This window comes from Medicago sativa, chromosome 4, assembly GCF_051527215.1.
Source record: "Medicago sativa cultivar Bolivia chromosome 4, Bolivia_mono, whole genome shotgun sequence".
Classification (NCBI taxonomy): domain Eukaryota; kingdom Viridiplantae; phylum Streptophyta; class Magnoliopsida; order Fabales; family Fabaceae; genus Medicago; species Medicago sativa.
In genome coordinates, this window is record NC_140752.1 from 35,857,150 (window position 1) to 35,877,575 (window position 20,426).

The 20,426-nt window shown below is 38.2% G+C and overlaps 1 protein-coding gene and 1 pseudogene across 1 annotated transcript; both read left to right on the forward strand.

Annotated features, from left to right (window-relative positions):
- The first annotated feature begins 5,909 nt into the window (after positions 1 to 5,909).
- On the forward strand, positions 5,910 to 6,371 carry LOC146929055 (uncharacterized). The gene has a single exon (XM_085707203.1). It carries the CDS (start codon positions 5,910 to 5,912, stop codon positions 6,369 to 6,371), a length of 462 nt encoding a protein of 153 aa, XP_085563329.1.
- A 2,811-nt stretch (positions 6,372 to 9,182) lies between these two features.
- LOC146929056 (uncharacterized) lies at positions 9,183 to 17,811 on the forward strand (annotated as a pseudogene).
- Positions 17,812 to 20,426: the final 2,615 nt, after the last annotated feature.

Consider the following 20,426-nt stretch of genomic DNA (forward strand, 5'->3'; position numbering starts at 1 on the left):
TATAGTGATGCAGATTGGAACACCTTGTCGGATGATTCCAAAGCGACCAGCGGCTATATATTTAGCATAGCTGGAGGAGCTGTTTCTTGGAAGTCTAAGAAGCAGACCATTCTGTCTCAGTCCACAATGGAATCTGAGATGATAGCACTAGCTACTGCTAGTGAAGAAGCAAGTTGGCTAAGATCCTTGCTAGCTGAAATCCCTTTATGGGAGAAACAGTTACCGGCTGTGTTAATTCATTGTGATAGTACCGCAGCTATTTCAAAGATTAAGAATCGTTATTACAATGGTAAGAGACGACAGATAAGGCGAAAACACATCACGATTAGAGAGTGTATCTCTAATGGAGCGGTTAGAGTTGATTTTGTACGTCCGAATGAAAACTTAGCTGATCCTTTGACGAAAGGACTTAATAGAGAGAAAGTCCGAGAAACATCCAGTAGGATGTGACTAATGTCTATAGCCCACTGAATGATGGTAACCCGACCTATATGACTGGAGATCCCAAGATTTAGGTTCAATGGGTAAAAACAAGTCATGAAGTGGTAGAACATGCTATGAGAGAGAGAATATAGAAAGCATGATCCTGCAGAGAAAGAAGGCTGAGGTAATAGTAACACTTAATGAGATCTATACTCTATGTTGAGTGGGGTACACAGCTACAGGAGTACCCTTGATAGACTCACCTATACGAATGTGGAACTTAGGCCGATCCTATGGAATTTCGAGTCAGAATTCCTAGAGCATTCGTTAAAACCGGGATACACGTGCAGGGCCTTAAAACGCACAGGCTTTTAGAATACACCTATGAAAAGGTTTGTGTGTGGATTCTATGTCTGAGATAGAGTTCAATGATGTAAGCAACTCTTGTTAAATCAGAATACCTTCCACTATGCAAAGGTTCAAGTTGTTGGCGACACCTTTGTATATTAGCAAATCTTATGGAAACGATTTACGAAACCATTTTGAAGTTAAGTAGGGGATTGTTGGAACACTAGTTAATTTTAGTGAAGGAAAATTGGAAAGAAAAACACTATGAAAGAACTAGTGTGTGGATGTGACTTAAAAATGTCCCACATTGGAGGGTCACCCCAACTAGTAAGTGTTTATATATGGGAAAAGTGACCTCCAAGGGTGTGCCCTTGGGGTACCCATTTTTGTGAACGGGTGAACGCTTACAAAATATATATATCACGCGCGCGACGACGACGCCGCTGTCCGACCGGCCGGCCGGGTCGGGCCGGGCTTGGGCTTGGGTCGTGGGTCGTGGATCAAAAAAATGATATATTTTTTTTTGTCAATTGAAAATGTTAAATTAATTAATTAATTAATTTTTTTCATTATACGAAAGCGTTACACGTAACAAATGAATGTGTTACGATCCGACTCGATCCAAAACGCGTATCTAGAAACTTCCGGATATATCCAATTAAGAAACAAAACGCATTTGCTTAAGGATTAAGCAGACTTAATCCCCAAGTCACTCGTTTTTTGTTGCAAATTCTCCCTATAAAAGGAGAGCTCGCCCCACTCATTCTTCACACCAAAAAAGAATTTCATTGAGTTGTCGGGAATTCTTTTCTTCTCTTCTCCCTCCGACTTGTGTTAACGAGTTTCTTCTGCTTCTACTCCTTTCTGTCCCTTCCGGTTTCGAATAAGAGCGGTTACGTACCGTATCGAGTGGCTTCGATCAAACGATTGAACCATATTTTGAGGTGTAATTCTCGAGCGACTATATATTGTGCAGTATATATTCGTAATAGTGATCTGGGCTGTTTTATCCTGGAGACGGCGTGGTTGTTAGTCTACCTTGCACAACTTGGGTAGAGCCGCGAAACGTCTTAAAGAAAGCGACCTGGTCGTGACTCACCCAGTAATTTTGTTTGGTATATTTTTAAATTCGAAAAACAACAGATAACAATGTCAACTCTCCTCCTAGTGTTTTATAATCTATGTTGTACTTACACAACACATTACACTTATCTTTAACTAGTACATTTGTTTTTATCAAAAAGAATTGTATCCTAAATTTTATGATTTATAAAATTGTTTTTGTTTTTGGTTGGCAACAGTTGGGTATAGGAAGGGCATTGGAGACACTGGACATACAAGGATGATGGGAATTTACAAGCAAAGATCATGGATTATCTTGGTGGCTACTGGCCTTTTATTGTTACCTTTTTATATTTGGGCAACTCCCCTCTTGAAGCTCGTTGACAGACTGATGAGATTGCAGAAGCTGCTAGTAGCCAATATTTATTTTTGAAAATTTAATGCAACATAATTATTAACAAATCAAATTTAATCTTAAGTAAAAATATATATTAATTAAAATAAAAATTACAAGATTTTTGTCCAAAACATTAAGCTTAACATTCATCATAAGGAGATCGACTATGTTTTAATTAGAGAGAGGCTTATTGTAACATCTCACTTTTTCATGCTACGAAGTAATACCTGTTAACGATAAAAATGTGCGCGTTTAAGATTAAGGGCAATTTTGGCAATTGAGCATGAGGAGTATTTAAGGACTTTAAGTCCCAAAATATTCATTTGTTTTCAAGCTTTCTCTCTCAAGGTTTTGTGGGAAATCATTTGCTCTCTTCCCTCTCTAGAAATCAGCCTCCACTCTCTCAGCAATCCATCTTCACTTAGTAATTTCTCCTTCAAGCAAGCAATTATGTAAGGATTGAGTAGTTTTTGATGAAGGCAACTTAGGATACTTGAAGCAAACTTCTCCAACTTGATTCTACTATCTAGGGTTTTGGTGTAGGGCTTAGAATACTTGAGTTTCACTTCAGTTTGTGCAAGGTGAGTTCTTAGATAGTTATACCTTCCTTTGGAATGAGAAGTTCTAGTGAGAAAACTATGAAATTTTGTTAAGTTGGTATGATATGGTTTTAGTACCCTAAAGCAATTCTTGATGATTGTTTTCTAAAATTGCCATGGAATAGGTTATTTATTGTTCCTATATGTTGCTGGATGTTTTGGTACATGGCAGGATCAATTTGGATGAGTTTTGGGTCAAAAATTGCAAATTTTGCACCACAGACCCGAAGAAACTCGCTATTAGCGAAATAATTTCGCTAATAGCGAAATTCACAGATAGCTGCCCAGAATTTTTTGCTAATAGCGCAGCTCTCTAACTTGGCCAACATGTTTTTGGTCTGTTGGCCCATTCTAGGGTCGGTGGTGCATTCTGAAGCCTTTCTTTCAACGTTTTATAACTTTATAACCCCAAAACAACATCTAGGCAATGCACATAACATCAATTGATTCATAAAATAAAAATTCATGGCAGTCATAGCTTAATTAGCAAGAACGGCTTATGAGAGATGTACACGAAACGTGATGGGGTAGACATGAATTAAGCAAGGGAATGAACATAGAGCCTCGGCCTAGCTTGCCGAGAACTAGAATGATATGTATGAACTTATGTATGTTAAGTCGTGAAGCGATTAGTTTAATCTATTCACTAAAAATGTATAAGAAAGACGTAGGTGTCGTGTCTCTTGTGATCCTCATTAGGTTGGGATCTCAAGGGGTTTTCCCTCTAGGGGAAACGGGATAAGCTTCGCAAAGGGGGCCCGCACGATGTTGAGGGAGTCCGATACTACCTTAGATAGGTCTTCATCGGTTATGTATTGGATTATGCTCGGGAATACTCCACCCGGGGCTCTCCGTAAAATGAAATTAGACAAAGTTGTTGTTCAACGTTAACCTCTAACTTGTTAAATGAATATGACTACGTATGATGTGATATGGATATGATTATGTTATGATGATAGATATGAGCAAGTTATGAAATTATACCGACGATGATCTTAGGTTTTCCTATTCGTCCGGTTTAGGATCGTGTCATGAATATGTTAAGTTTAGGCCTTGATGCGATTAGCGTACCTCGGATAGCGGTCTTAGGTACCCTTGATCGCCATGACACGTAAGATGTAAGTTAAACCTATGATATTATGATGATCCTACGATGGTTCTAGCATGCACTACGTATAATCAACCGTCAGGTTGTATTGTAGACACGAGGTAACCGTAGGTTTTTCCCCGAGGTTACCTATAGCCTATGTTTAGATAGAACTCATTGAGACATTATGTCTCATCCCTTTCCTTATTTGTTCAGGTTCACAGGTTTCTCGTGGCAAAGGTAAGGAGAAAGCTTTGGATTGATCGTGCTTTTGTGGAACCAACTTGGTGTTGGACTAATTGATGCATATGTTATATTATAAGATGTGTTGTAATGAACTTTCTTATCAAGTTTCGTTCGGCTATCTTGTGTAAATAATGTAACATAAGACTCTGGATGTATTTTGTATCTGAACTCTCGACTGATGTCGTTTCTGTATTGTATAATTAATATATCCAATATCAGTTTTAACGCACTTATTGAATATTCTAGACACTTTCAATTTGGGCGTTACAATTTGGTATCAGAGCAGGTCGTTTCAGATCGTGCCTTGGGTCATTAAGATTAAAATCCAAGTAGTTGTTCTCTTTGAGTCTAGGATGTTTATTCTTATTGTTATATTTGGTTGAAATTGATCACTTTGACTTGAATATGACAGTTAGAGCAAAATCTCCGGAGAACGTAGAGGATGTGGCCGGCCAAGGGGTAATCGGAACGTTGAGGAGAATGTTAATCCTGAAGCTAACATGTGGGCACATATGATGCATCAGAATCAACAAATGATGCAGTTGATGCAACAACATATTCAGCAAAATGCTCAGTCTCAACAACAGTGGGCTGCAGCTATGCAAATAGGTCAAGGAGTTCATCAACAGCATCCACCACCTCCAGTCGTTGGGAATCCAGCTTTCCGAGAGTACAATCGGAATCATCCCCCAGAATTCAATGGTCGTGGTGAACCACAAGAAGCTAAGAGGTGGATTAAACACATGGAGAAGATTTTTTGGATGGCTGATTGTACTGAGGAAGAAAAGTTGATATTTGCTACCAATCAATTCTGTGGTGCAGCGGAAGACTGGTGGGAGACCGCTCAACGCCGTATGAGAACCACTGGCATGGAGATGAATTGGAACAATTTCAAACAAGTAATGTTAGAGAACCTCTCCGTGACATACAAAGTCAGAAAGGAGCAAGAATTTCTTCATTTGAAGCAGGGCAATATGTCAGTGTCAGAATTTACCAGGAATTTTGAAGAGTTGTCTCATTACTCTACTCACAACGAGTATACAGGTAATGAAATATGGATGGTTAATCAGTATAAGCATGCTCTGAGGGGTGAAATTTATGCGGTGGTTAGTCAGCAGTGGTTGACAAATTTTGATGAAATGGTGCACAACAATCTAGAAGGTGAAAGGGGTTTTGACAAAGCAATTAGAGAGGGTTCCACAGCTTTTGATAGGAAGAAAGGCAACTTTGTTGATGAGCATCACGAGAAGCTAAAGCCAAAGGGTTCTCCTCAGAAAGGAAAGCAGACAGCTTCATTCAGACCGTTTCCAACTTGCGAGAAATGTGGAAAGGCTCATATGAGGGAATGCACGATAGGTACCGACTCTTGTCATGCATGTGCTCAGGCGGGACACTATGTAGCAAATTTTCCATATAGGAGGAACAAATACAAAGGCGTAGATACCACTATGAGCAATGGCAGGGTGTATTCACTGGATGGGAAGAAAGCTCAAGCTAATGAGGATTTGATTGGTGATATGTGTTTTCTTGGTCAGAATCCTATTAGAGTTTTGTTTGATTGTGGTGCAACATGTTCTTTCATTTCTTTCCAATGTGTTGAAGCTCTTCAATTATCCGTCTCATTACTAAATCCCCCTACGATGGTGACTACGGCCACCGATGGAGGAATTGTAGCGAACTATGTTTGTGAGAATTGTCCTATCACCGTATCTAGCAAGACATATTATATAGACTAGTACGTCTACCTATGAAGCAACTTGATGTGATATTAGGCATGGACTGGCTTTCAGCAAATCATGTGTATATAGGGTGTGCGGAGAAGAGTATTTACATGCCTACTAGTAACACGGTTGAAGGAGTGTCCTTGTCAGAACTAATTAAGCATACTTACCAGATGGTTCAATTTATTTGTGCTAAGGATAAGGGTTTCTTCTTCATGCTCACTGTGACTTCACAGTCAGATGTAAGTCCCCGTGATATTCCAATTGTTAGTGAGTATCTAGATGTTTTTCCGGCTGATATCACGAGTTTACCCCCAGAAAGAGAAATTGAGTTTTCAATTGATTTGATTCCGGGAGCGGAACCAGTGTCTGTAGCACCTTACAAAATGTCACCTTTAGAACTCAAAGAACTGAAATCTCAACTGGAAGAACTTATTCAGAAGCATTTTATCAGGCTCAGTGTGTCTCCTTGGGGTGCACCAGTATAGTTGGTTAAGAAGAAAGATGGCAGTCTGAGGTTGTGTATTGATTATCGCCAGCTAAATAAGATGACTTTTAAGAACAAGTATCCTCTGCCGAGAATCGATGACCTACTGGATTAACTTAAGTAGCGGCGGTGTTTTCAAAAATTGATCTTAGATGGGGTTATCATCAGATTCGTATCAAATCTTCAGATGTGTCCAAGACAGCTTTCAGAACGCGTTACGGACACTATGAATTTTTAGTTATGCCATTCGGTGTGACTAATGCTCCAGCAGTTTTCATGGACTATATGAACTGGATTTTTCAGCCGTATCTGGATCAATTTGTCATTATCTTCATTGATGACATTTTGGTTTATTCCAAGAACCCGCATGAACATGCTCAACATTTGAGGATAGAATTGGATATTCTTCAGGAGAAGCAATTGTATGCAAAATTCAGTAAGTGCGAGTTTTAGCTATCAGAAGTTAAGTTTCTGGGTCATGTTATTTCTCAGGGAGGTGTGGTCGTCGACCAGTCGAAAGTAGAGGCTGTTCAGAATTGAACTATGTAACGCCCGTCTTAATTATTTGATTATTTAGAAATATATTTATATATATTTTTATGATTTATGATTTAAGTGATTTTCATGATTGATATGTGTGAATTTTATGATTCATGAAGTGGAGTAGTTTATATGATTTATAAATAAATTATGTGCGGTATATGATGTTGTGAAGTTGTTATGTTGGTATGACTTATTTTATTATTAAATAAAATAAGATATGAGAAATAAAATAAAAATATTAAAAATGGGACTGTGTTGTGAGAAGAGTAAAATTTAGTAGTGAGAAGAGTAATATGAAGAGATAAATAGACAGACATAAGTTAGAAAAACAGTACGTACGTTTTTGGAGAAAAAGGGAGAAAAAGTCAGAAGAGGAGAACAAGAGAGAGAGGGCTGCGATTTCTGCAATTACCAGGTAAGGATGAGACTAACTTTCAATATTATTAAGGGTATAATTCTTTAGAATGAATTTAGCATGATTAGGTTGAGTTTTGGTGAGAATTGGGAATTAGGTTTAAGACCGATTTTGATGATTGAACCATCAAAAGATGTTAGATCGATGCAAAATTAGTGTACAAACCTTAGATATTGCCTAGGATGATGATTAGATGCTATTTGGATGAAAGAATCATGAAAATAGGTGAAAAGTTGTAATTTTTAGGTTTCTGGCCGTACTGACATTCATCGCTCGCAACTGCGAGCAAGAACACTTGCAACTGCGAGCTAAGAACCAGAGCTCGCCACTGCGAGCAATACAACTCGCAACTGCGAGTGACCTGTAAGCTCGCCATTGCGAGCAAGGACTTTAGGAATCCCAGAATGCACGCTTTGCTCGCCGTTGCGACCAAAGTTACTCGCCAGTGCGAGTTAGGCTGTTAGTTGCCCAAAATTGTCCCGATGCGATCCTTTCGCACGTGTAGTCATGAGTTGATCTTAGAAGTAAGAAAGAGGGTTGTTTAGGATACTTTCAGAAGTTCCAGGAGTCTGCTAAGTGATTGAGATTAGTAGTGATGATGTATAAGAATTATTTATGATGCTTTATGATGATAAGTTGTTATGATTCATTTCCTCTAATGTTGATATGTTATTTTAAACACTGCTATATGCTGTAATTGTTGTTGGTTGCTGCTGTTGATTGTTAAAGTCTTGAAGTTACATGAGTCGGTCTAAGTTGCAAGAATTTAAGAAGTCGTCCATGATTATGGAGTTGTATAAGATGTTCACATTGTTGTCTAAGTTGTAGGAGAGATTGAGTCCATTGCATACTCATTAAAGTTGGGGGCTTTAGGTCCGACAGCCTTTGTGCTCATTAAATTTGGGGGCTTTAGGCCCGGCAGCCTTTGTGCTCATTAAAGTTGGGGGCTTTAGGCCCGGCAGCCTTGTGCTCAAACTACGTTGGGGGCTTTAGGCCCGGCAGCTTTATGCTCACACGTTGAAGAGCCTAATTACGCTCATTTATGTTGTTGAATGGTACCACATGCATTTGCATATCAAGAAGTTTCACGATGGTTTAAGTTGTTAAGTTGTTAAGTTAATAAGAGTTGCATTGTCAAGTTGAGTCGTGTTGTCGAGTCAAGTGTTAAGTTGAACATGATATTTAATGATGATGATGATATATGATGATGGTATATGATTATGAAATGATAATATGCTAAGTGATAAATGTTTGATATGTTAATAATGTTTTATATCGCTAAATGCATTTTAATGAATTATATGCTTAATTTATTGATTGTGAAATCTCAACCCTTCTGCATGAAAATGTTGCCCTTCGTATGGGTAACTTGCAGGTAATAAAGACTATAAGTGTTCGTGAGTGGACTCCTCACTTGTGTCTAGGTGCTCTGATACGTAACGGGATGGGACTTGCTTTCATATCTATTCCTTACGTGTCTTTTATGAACTTTTTATGAATAAGTATTGAACCAAATTATGAGATTTTCTGATAAGGCCTGCGTGCCAAGAGTTTATTCATGTTGAACTATTTCCGCTGCGTATTTTCAGACTTTTATGATGATGAACCTGGAAGGATATTTATTAATATCTATTATAAGAATTTTCAAGTAGCCTGTGACATTCCGTTTAAGATTTAAATACTCTGATTTAATATGAAATTTTCATGTTGGGAAAACGGGGTGTTACAGTTGGTATCAGAGCAGGTCGGTCCGTCCGGCCAAGTAGTGAGTCGAGTTGTGTCTTTAGCAGTTGGAATACCATTATTATGTTATTCTAATTGTTGTGTGTTGTGCAGAGAAGAGACCTGGAGGCTGCGAATTTTATCTGCTATAAGAGAACTAGAATGGCTGGAAGGAATGATGTTGCGGTGGCTGCTGCATTGGAAGTTGTGGCCCAAGCTATAGGACAACAGCCAAATGCTGGTGCTGGTGTTAATGCTGACGTGAGAATGTTGGAGGTCTTTCTGAGAAACCATCCTCCCACTTTCAAAGGAAGGTACGACCCTGATGGAGCACAGACATGGCTCAAGGAGATTGAAAGAGTTTTTAGAGTTATGCAATGTACTGATGGTCAGAAGGTGCGTTATGGAACGCATATGCTGGCTGAGGAAGCTGATGACTGGTGGGTGAGCCTCCAACCTACCCTAGAGCAGGATGATGCAGTTATTACTTGGGCTGTGTTTAAGAGAGAGTTCCTAAACAGATATTTTCATGAAGATGTTTGCGAAAGAAAAGAGATCGAGTTCCTTGAGCTGAAGCAAGGAAACATGTCGGTGACAGAGTATGCAGCAAAGTTTGTGGAGCTGGCTCAGTTCTATCCACACTATACTGGGGACAATGCTGAGTTCTCTAAGTGTATCAAGTTTGAGAATGGTTTGCGTGCTGATATTAAGCGAGCCATTGGTTACCAACAGATCTGTGACTTTTCTGCTTTGGTGACCAGATGCAGAATCTATGAAGATGATAGCAAAGCTCATTATAAGATTATGAGTGAGAAGAGGGGTAAGGGCCAGCAAAGTCGCCCAAAGCCTTACAGTGCTCCTGCTGACAAAGGAAAAGGAAGAGCTAATGATGAAAGAAGGTCAAATAAGAAAGATGCTGGTGCTGAGATTGTTTGTTTCACTTGCGGCGAGAAAGGCCATAAGAGTAATGCTTGCACTAAGGATATTAAACGATGCTTTCATTGTGGTAGTAAAGGACATACACTTGCAGAGTGTATGTGATGAGTCATTAATTAGTCTATTTTATTGCATTATTTAGTTTAGTTTTATTTAAGATTTGATTTGATTTTATTGCATTTTATTTCCTTTTTGAATATTTTACTTTAAATTGCTTTTTATTATATTTTAGGAACGAATATATGGTGGAAGCTGTCTTGGAGCAAAAGAAAGAGGACTGAAGCAAATACAGTGTGAAAATAAGAAGATACGGGACAAAAATATATTCCCACATAGTCAGAAGCTTGGCACGGCCCGTGCCAACATGTGGCACGGCCGTGCCACCCTCCAGGATACTCTTTTGCTGCTTTTCTTCAAGCCCAAGTTACTCTGTTGTGGTTTTACTGCTTTGCCCTTATAGTTGCTTAGATTTTAAGTCAATTGTAAAGCTATAAATAGAGTAGCACTCCATCATAAACATTCATCTTTTATTGTTGGAATAAAAGTTCACTTTTATATTATTGTTCTTTTACTTTATTGCTTTCTCTCTTCTTCCCCCATGTCTACAATGAACGTTAGTGAGTAGACTCTTCTTTGTCTTTGGATTGTTGGAAAAGTCTAATGACGTAATCCGGATCAAGCCAAGCCTTAAACCCTAATTATATGTTACCTTAATTCCTAATCTAAATTCACTATTTTAACATGAATTAATTATTAACAAACTGTGGAAGCGAACGCAGAGGGTTTGATAATGGTTAATTCATCATCACAGATATCAATTCATAAAGCGAACGCGGAGCTTTGATATCCGAACAAGTGAATTTAGACAAGGTTTGCGAAACATGATAATAGTCTAGCAAACCTTGAGACACATAAAGTTTCAATCTTCAAGGGTCCCAAAGGCAATCACCCATGAGAATAGGTGTGGTTGTTGGAGGGATACACTCACTGACTTCGAGAGAAGTTGTGATATGCTAAAGAGAAACTTGTCCTTAGAAATTAAGAATAACATAGAATTATAAAGTTTAAGGCTTGATTGTGAAGGATTCGTTGTTATGATGAACCAATAATCCCAAGGCTCCTTTTATCTTATTATTGTTATTGTCTCTTATTTAAAAACCCCCTATTTTATAATCTTTCTTCTTTTCTAATCATTCTCTAAAAGTTAATCGAATTCATAACTCCCTAGCGGAACGATACTCTTTTACTACTATTACTTCGATAGACCGTGCACTTGCGGTTTGGCCTATCAAGTTTTTGGCGCCGTTGCCGGGGAGTTGTTGTAATTTGATTAACTTTTTAATAGTGATTAGACTGAAAAAAAAATCTTTTTCCTTATTTTATTTTATTTTATATAAAAAAAATCTTTTGCTTTATTTTATTTTATTTTATTTTATATTTTGTTTATATTTCTTTCTTAAAAAAAAATATCTTTCTTCCTCTCTTTTAATTTATTTATTATTTTTCTATCTTTTAACTTTTTGATTTCAGGCATGGCTCAAAACTACTATCAATGGACTTCTACCCCTGTTTTACCTCCTTCAAGAGTTTATGGAATATTTGGTCATACCGGTGTTGAATGTCAACTAGGTATATTGTTAGAAATCCTGAGCAAGTTGCTCAATTTAACCAAGGGTTTAGGAATAGGCAAATTTTTTTTCAAAACCCTCAAAAAAAATTTGGACAACAAACAACACCATCTGTTTTTAACAACCAAGGAGTCCCTCAAAAATCCGACTTGGAACTTTTGATAGAAAATTTTGAATTAGATAACATCAGGCATAACCAAGAGTTTAAAGTCAAAGCTGGAATTTTGAATGACTCTCTGAATAGAGTGGATTCTCTTTTTACTCACAACAAAGTGCTTGAGGCTCAAATCCCTCAAGTAGCCCAACAAGTAACATCTTCCCCACAACCCTCCAGAGTCTTCCCGAGCCAAACTGAAACCAACCACAAAGGCTCGATAAATTCTATTACACTTAGGGATGATAAGAAATTAGAGGACCCTGTTGTAGAAACCAAGACAATTGAGGTTGGGGTAGAGAGTGAAAAACCAAACAGTGAGAAAGCTGTAGTAGAGAGTGAAAAGCTTAACATTCCACCACCATATAATCCAAACACTCCTTTACCACAAGGGTTTGATGAGTCTAAGTTAGATGAGCAGTTTCGGAAACTAATTGAAATAATTCAAAATAAGTTGCCATCTAAACTTAAGGATCCAGAGCGTTATTCCATACCATGTGTCATATGATCAGAGAAAATAGAAAGAGCCATGTGTGACTTAGGAAATAGTGTCAGTTTGCTGCCATTGTCCCTTCGTGAAAGATTGGGTATGGGATAGAGAAACCTATTGACCGTCAAGCTAATGACACTAAAAAGCGCTTCGTGGGAGGCAACCCACGCATTTAATTGCTTTTGTTTTGTTTTTCTTTGTTTTAAGTTGTTTTGTAGGTAATTGTCCAAGTACGATTCAAGAAAATAAAAATTTTTGAAGCCCTGTGACCAGAAAGGTGGCACGGCCCGTGCTAAGGTTGGCACGGCCGTGCCAGTGTTTGAAGCCAAAACAATGCCAAAGCCACAGAATGTTGGCACGGCCCGTGCCAAGGTTGGCACGGCCGTGCCCGACTCCTACATCAATAACTTCAATTTTTCTCTTCTTCTCCATTCCTTCTCAAACACAAACCTCTCTCTAACTTCAAACTTCTCTCTAAAACCTCCATAACCATCAAAACTCAAACCTTCATATCTTCATCAAAACTTCATCAAACCAATTCAATTCCTCCACAAATCAACCACAAATTCCATTCCAAACACAAACCACCAATCAAAAACAACTTTCATCCACCCAAACCAATAATTCACCAAAACCTTATTCAAACATAAAACCCAACCCTAAACCAATCCTTTCCACCAAAAATCTTCCCAAACCCTAAACCTTCAAACCAATTCAAACAAGGGTCAAATGGCTTCAAGAAGAAGTGGTAAGGAACCAGCAAGCTCTTCCGGTCCTCCCTCAAAGAAGCAAACACAAGTCAAGAATCATGGGATCAAGTTTAAGGACAACTCACACAGGGACAGGTATAAAATTCTTATCTCCAAACCCTTACATCCTTCTAGATATCCTGATTCTTATGATTTGAATGTGCTAGGACTTAAAGATGATGTTTATAGGCTGCTAGGACGGTTAGGTTGGACTGATTTGTTAACACCTATGCGGGGTTATGAAAATTTTACTTATCAATTTTTAAGCTCAATTATTTTTACAAAAGATAAGTTGAATTTTGATAACCCCAATCATAGAGTTGTTTTCCGGTTAATGAATGTTGATTATAATATGTCTCTTCAGCACTTTTGTGATGCCTTAGGTTTTGCAAACGAGGGGTATATCCATGATTCTTGGGATCCTAGCCTTAAGCCGGTTGACTATCAACCCACTTTCCTTTGGGAACGTATCACCAGTCTAACCGAATTTGTCTCTAGAGCCAACAAAACTAGCAACATTCACAACCCTGTACTTAGGTACCTTCAAATGGTAATGGCTTGCCCTATTTGGGGTAGAACCGAGCTTGGAAACACTAGAACCGATGAGTTGTTCATGTTATAGGCAATGCTCTACAACCACCCGGTCAACACTTGCTTTTATTTGATTAATTACCTAGACTTTGTCGATACTAGACCAGCCGGTAAAGGAGATATAGTAGTGGGTGGCATCATTACATACATAGCTAGGCATTTTGGCATTGGTGAGGATGAGGGGATCAAACAAATTGAGGGAAACAATAGACTTAACATGGACACCCTCATTGCTATAAATTTCATCAAACCTCATCCACCACTCCATCACCAACTCAAAGCTTAATGTGCCTATTATGTTTTTACTTCCTAACCCATCTCGGACTACCACTGAGGTGGAAGCAAATTTGTTGTATGTTGATGATGTGCAGGTTCTTAGTGAGCAAGATGATGATGAGGGAGACGATGCTAACTTGCACTATGATGTGGGAGAAGGTGCTAACTTGCACCAAGAGGAAGAATATCATGGTCATGAAGCAGGTGAGTTTAATGAAAACCAAAGATGGGCATGGATGCATAATAAAGTAGGAAAGAGGTAGGAATGATGAGGATTAATGAGTTGTTTATGTTGTGGACTATGCTTTATAACCATCATATTAACAATTGCTATTATTTGTTTGATTATCTTGTTTCAATTGTTAAAAAGAAACCGAATGATAAGGGTGATATAATGGTAGTTGGAATCATCACTTTTCTTTCTAGGAAGTTTGGGGTGAGTGTGAATCAATGGATCAAGAGGATAGAGGGGAACTATTATCTATAAATACTATCACTACTTTGTCCTTCCTTAGAACCCATGACCCTACTCACAATTACCAATATGAATGGAGAATTATTATAGCTATTTGTTTGATTATTCTACCTAATCCGGACATAACTAATCCGGAGGTGGTGGAAAATTTGTTTTATGTTGGTACTAACCCACAGGTACAAGAGGATGGTGATGATGGTGGTGATAAAGAGGAGGTAGGTGCAAACTTGCACTATGTACAAGAAGCCGGTGGAAGCTATAAAGATGAACGGATGGCATGGATGCAAACCAAAGTTCAAATAATAAGCACCGAGCAACAAAGACAAGGTGTTGCAATGAAAAAAAATGTCCAAAGGAGCAATCGAATAAATGAAGAAAACAATCAAATGCTCCAAAATATAATGCAACACCTTCACCTCCAAAGTCCACCTTATGGACCTCAATAAAATTGTGAGCTTTCCTTTTCCTCTACTTTTCTCTCTTCTACTTATTCTTCTTCTTCTTCTTCTTCTTCTTCTCCTTCGTCTTCTTTTTCTTCTTCCTCTACTTCTTCTTCTTTAATTTCTTTTTCTTTGAATCATTGAGGACAATGCTTCCCCTAAGTGTGGGGGGGGGGGGGGGGGGGGGGGGGGGGGGCTAATAAAGTGTCTAGAGTCGTAGTGTTTTCAAACTCCCTTGAACTTTATTCTTTTGTTTTGTCTTATGGTGAAAGACATGATTAAGTAGCTTGTTTTTAATGTAAAATATGGCATAAATTTTTTTGTTTTGTCTCTTCTTTAAAGGTTGTTTCTTGTACATGAAAGTAGTTTCTTGTGTTTCTTGTGTTCTTGCTATACCCATATCTTGTTTTATTGTGAAAATTCTCCAATGAGAAAAGCACCCAGTTGCAATCTTTGAGCAAGTGTATGAATAGGTATTTTAAGGAACACATTCTATCTTTAGTGTTAACTTAGACCCTTTAAAAGTCTTAAGAGTAAAAATTGTATAAGTTTGTGTGGGAAAATAATCAATTGTGCTCTATTGTTATATTCTTAATTGTTAAAGTTAAATGGGGCGGGAGAATGGCACCAACATGTGGGGGAAAGGACAATCCCTAACTTCTTAATTGTGGTGGTGACTCCCTAATTTGAACTTAAAGTGAAACAAATTCATCAATGCTAGGGGGAAAGGACAACTACATCCAAAAAGACTTCCTACGCGAAGATGAAATAAAAGAAATTTTTGCAGCACTGTTTAGGGTGATTTTGAATCTAGGGGGAAAGGACAATTACATCCGAGAAGACTGCCTACGAGGATAGATAGCCCCTAAGCATCTACAGCCCCTTGTGCTTAATTGTTAATCTAATCTAATTTTAACTTAAATTCCCATCACTCTTATATGAAATGAAGAAAGGACTTTTCTCGGTTACTTTAGCATTAAGGATAGAACATGTTCCTCATAATATCTGTCTTATACAGGAGCAAGAAAAGGGTTGGACTGCACACACACACTCACTTAAGACTTGATGTTGGGTAGAATAGGTTCATGAGGAATGTTTGAAATTGTAATTAGTGTACTTGAAGCAAAACCTTTCTTTTGAGACATATGTTCTTAATATTGCCAAGATTAATCTTTTGTTTCTGCTATGTCTATTGCCTTTTGCTTGAGGACAAGCAAAGATTCAAGTGTGGGGGAGTTTGATGAGTCATTAATTAGTCTATTTTATTGCATTATTTAGTTTAGTTTTATTTAAGATTTGATTTTATTTTATTGAATTTTATTTCCTTCTTGAATATTTTACTTTAAATTGTTTTTTATTATATTTTAAGAACGAATATATGGTGGAAGGTGTCTTGGAGTAAAAGAAAGAGGACTGGAGCAAATACAGTGCGAAAATACGAAGATACGGGACAAAAATATATTCCCACATAGTCAGAAGCTTGGCACGGCCCGTGCCAACATGTGGCACGGCCGTGCCACCCTCCAGGATACTCTTTTGCTGCTTTTCTTCAAGCCCAAGTTACTATGTTGTAGTTTTACTGCTTTGCCCTTATAGTTGCTTAGATTTTAAGTCAATTGTAAAGCTATAAATAGAGTAGCACTCCATCATAAACATTCATCTTTTATTCTTGGAATAAAAGTTCACTTTTATATTATTGTTCTTTTACTTTATTGCTTTCTCTCTTCTTCCCCCATGTCTACAATGAACGTTAGTGAGTAGACTCTTCTTTGTCTTTGGATTGTTGGAAAAGTCTAATGACGTAATCCGGATCAAGCCAAGCCTTAAACCCTAATTATATGTTACCTTAATTCCTAATCTAAATTCACCGTTTTAACATGAATTAATTATTATCAAACTGTGGAAGCGAACGCAGAGGGTTTGATAATGGTTAATTCATCATCACAGATATCAATTCATAAAGCGAACGCGGAGCTTTGATATCCGAACAAGTGAATTTAGACAAGGTTTGCGAAACATGAGAATAGTCTAGCAAACCTTGGGACGCATAAAGTTTCGATCTTCAAGGGTCCCAAAGGCAATCACCCATGAGAATAGGTGTGGTTGTTGGAGGGATACACTCACTGACTTCGAGAGAAGCTATGATATGCTAAAGAGAAACTTGTCCTTAGAAATTAAGAATAACATATAATTATAAAGTTTAAGGCTTGATTGTGAAGGATTCGTTGTTATGATGAACCAATAATCCCAAGGCTCCTTTTATCTTATTATTTTTATTGTCTCTTATTTAAAAACCCCCTATTTTATAATCTTTCTTCTTTTCTAATCATTCTCTAAAAGTTAATCGAATTCATAACTCCCTAGTGGAACGATACTCTTTTACTACTATTACTTCGATAGACCGTGCACTTGCGGTTTGGCCTATCAGTAAGCATGGAGACGTTGTGTGTTTTAACTGCAATGAAGAGGGTCATATTGGGTCTCAATGCAAGAATCCGAAGAAGACTCAGACCAGAGGGAAAGTGTTTGCTTTGACTGGTACTCAGACTGAAAATGAGGATCGTTTGATCAGAGGTACTTGTTATATTAACAATACTCCTTTAGTTGCTATTATTGATACTGGTGCTACACATTATTTTGTTGCTTTTGATTGTGCTTCTAAGTTGGGCCTTGCTATGTCTGATATGAATGGAGAAATGGTTGTCGAAACTCCAGCTAAGGGTTCGGTGACCACTTCTCTTGTTTGTTTACGGTGTCCCTTGTCTATGTTTGATCGTGATTTTGAGATTGATTTAGTTTGTCTACCTTTGAGTGGAATGGATGTGATTCTTGGTATGAACTGGTTAGAGTACAATCACGTCCTCATTACTTGTTTTAGTAAATCGGTGCATTTCTCTTCTGCTGAAGAGGAAAGTGGAGCAGAATTTTTGTCTACCAAGCAGCTGAAGCAAGTAGAACGCGATGGAATCTTGATGTTTTCCTTGATGGCATCCTTATCTTTGGAGAATCGAGCAGTGATTGATAAGTTGCAAGTGGTGTGCGATTTTCCTGAAGTTTTTCCTGATGAAATTCCTGATGTACCGCCGGAGAGAGAGGTGGAATTTTCTATTGATCTTGTTCCGGAAACGAAGCCTGTGTCTATGACACCTTATCGTATGTCAGCTTCTGAGTTGGCTGAGTTGAAGAAACTGTTGGAAGATTTACTTGATAAGAAGTTTATAAGACCGAGTGTTTCACCTTGGGGAGCGCCGGTATTGTTGGTTAAGAAGAAGGATGGTAGTATGAGGTTATGTATTGACTATCGACAGTTGAACAAAGTAACTATAAAGAATAGATATCCACTTCCTAGAATTGATGACTTGATGGATCAGTTAGTGGGTGCACGTGTGTTCAGCAAGATTGACTTGAGGTCGGGTTATCACCAGATTAAAGTAAGAGATGAGGATATGCAGAAGACGGCTTTTAGGACGCGATATGGACATTATGAATATAAGGTGATGCCTTTTGGTGTGAGTAATGCGTCTGGCGTGTTTATGGAGTATATGAATCGCATTTTTCATGCATTTTTGGATCGCTTCGTGGTTGTATTCATCGATGATATTCTGATTTACTCTAAGACAGAAGAAGAACATGCGGAACATTTGAAGATTGTCTTGCAAGTGCTGAAAGAGAAGAAGTTGTATGCTAAATTGTCTAAGTGTGAATTCTGGTTGAATGAGGTAAGTTTTCTTGGCCATGTTATTTCTGGTAGTGGTATTGCAGTCGATCCATCTAAAGTTGAAGCAGTATCACAATGGGAGACTCCTAAGTCAGTTACAGAGATTAGAAGCTTTTTGGGTCTAGCAGGTTACTACCGAAGGTTCATAGAAGGATTTTCTAAGTTAGCACTTCCGTTAACGCAATTGACGTGTAAAGGTAAAACCTTTGTATGGGATGTACATTGTGAGAACAGTTTTAATGAATTGAAGAAGCGATTGACGACGGCTCTAGTTTTGATTTTGCCGAAACCTGATGAACCTTTTGTGGGGTATTGTGATGCGTCCAAGTTGGGCTGAGGCGGTGTGCTTATGCAAGATGGTAAAGTGGTTGCTTATGCATCAAGACAATTGAGAATCCATGAACGAAATTACCCTACTCATGATCTTGAATTAGCTGCAGTTGTATTTGTGCTTAAGATTTGGAGACATTATTTGTATGGTTCGAGATTTGAGGTGTTTAGTGATCACAAGAGCTTGAAGTATCTGTTTGATCAGAAAGAATTGAATATGAGACAACGAAGGTGGCTAGAATTGTTGAAAGATTATGACTTTGGCTTGAATTATCATCCGGGTAAAGCTAATGTTGTTGCAGATGCCTTAAGTAGGAAGACTTTGCATATGTCCGCTATGATGGTTAAAGAGTTTGAATTGCTTGAACAGTTTAGAGATTTGAGCTTAGTTTGTGAAATGTCGTCTCGGAGTGTTAAGCTAGGAATGCTGAAAATTGATAATGATTTCCTGAAGAGTATTAGGGAGGCGCAGAAGGTTGATGTTAAGTTTGTAGACTTGTTGGTTGCTAGTGATCAAACTGAAGATAGTGACTTTAAGGTAGATGATCAAGGTGTGTTGAGGTTTCGAGGTAGGATATGTATTCCAGATAATGATGAGATAAAGAAGATGATTCTTGAAGAGAGTCATAGGAGTAGTTTAAGTATTCATCCGGAGCTACAAAGATGTATCATGACTTAAAGAAGTTGTTTTGGTGGTCTGGATTGAAACGTGATGTAGCACAATTTGTGTACTCTTGTTTGATTTGTCAGAAGTCAAAGGTAGAACATCAGAAACCTGCTGGATTGATGACACCGTTAGATGTACCAGAATGGAAATGGGATAGTATATCCATGGATTTTGGGACGAATTTGCCGAACACTCCTAGAGGGAATGACGCCATTTGGGTGATTGTTGATAGATTGACAAAGGCGGCACACTTCATTCCGATGAATATTAGTTTTCCTGTAGCTCAGTTGGCAGAAATTTATATTCGAGATATTGTGAAGCTGCATGGTGTTCCTTCAAGCATTGTGACAGATAGAGATCCAAGATTTACTTCTAGATTTTGGAAGAGTTTACAAGAGGCTTTAGGCTCTAAGTTGAGATTGAGTTCGGCTTATCATCCCCAAACAGATGGTCAGTCGGAAAGAACGATTCAGTCACTCGAAGATTTGTTGAGAGTATGTGTACTTGAGCAAGGTGGAGCTTGGCATAGTCATCTCCCGTTGATAGAGTTCACTTATAATAACAGCTATCATTCAAGTATTGGGATGGCACCTTTCGAGACTTTGTATGGTCGGAGGTGTAAGACTCCGTTGTGTTGGTTTGAGACAGGTGAAAGTGTGGTTTTAGGACCAGAAATTGTTCAACAGACTACTAAGAAGGTGAAAATGATTCAAGAGAAGATGAAAGCGTCGCAGAGTCGACAGAAGAGTTACCATGATAAGCGTAAGAAAGACCTTGAGTTTCAAAAGGGAGACCATGTGTTCTTGAGAGTTACTCCAACGACCGGTGTTGGTCGTGCATTGAAGTCAAAGAAGTTGACTCCAAAGTTTATTGGTCCTTATCAGATATCTGAGAGGATTGGCACGGTGGCTTATAGAGTTGG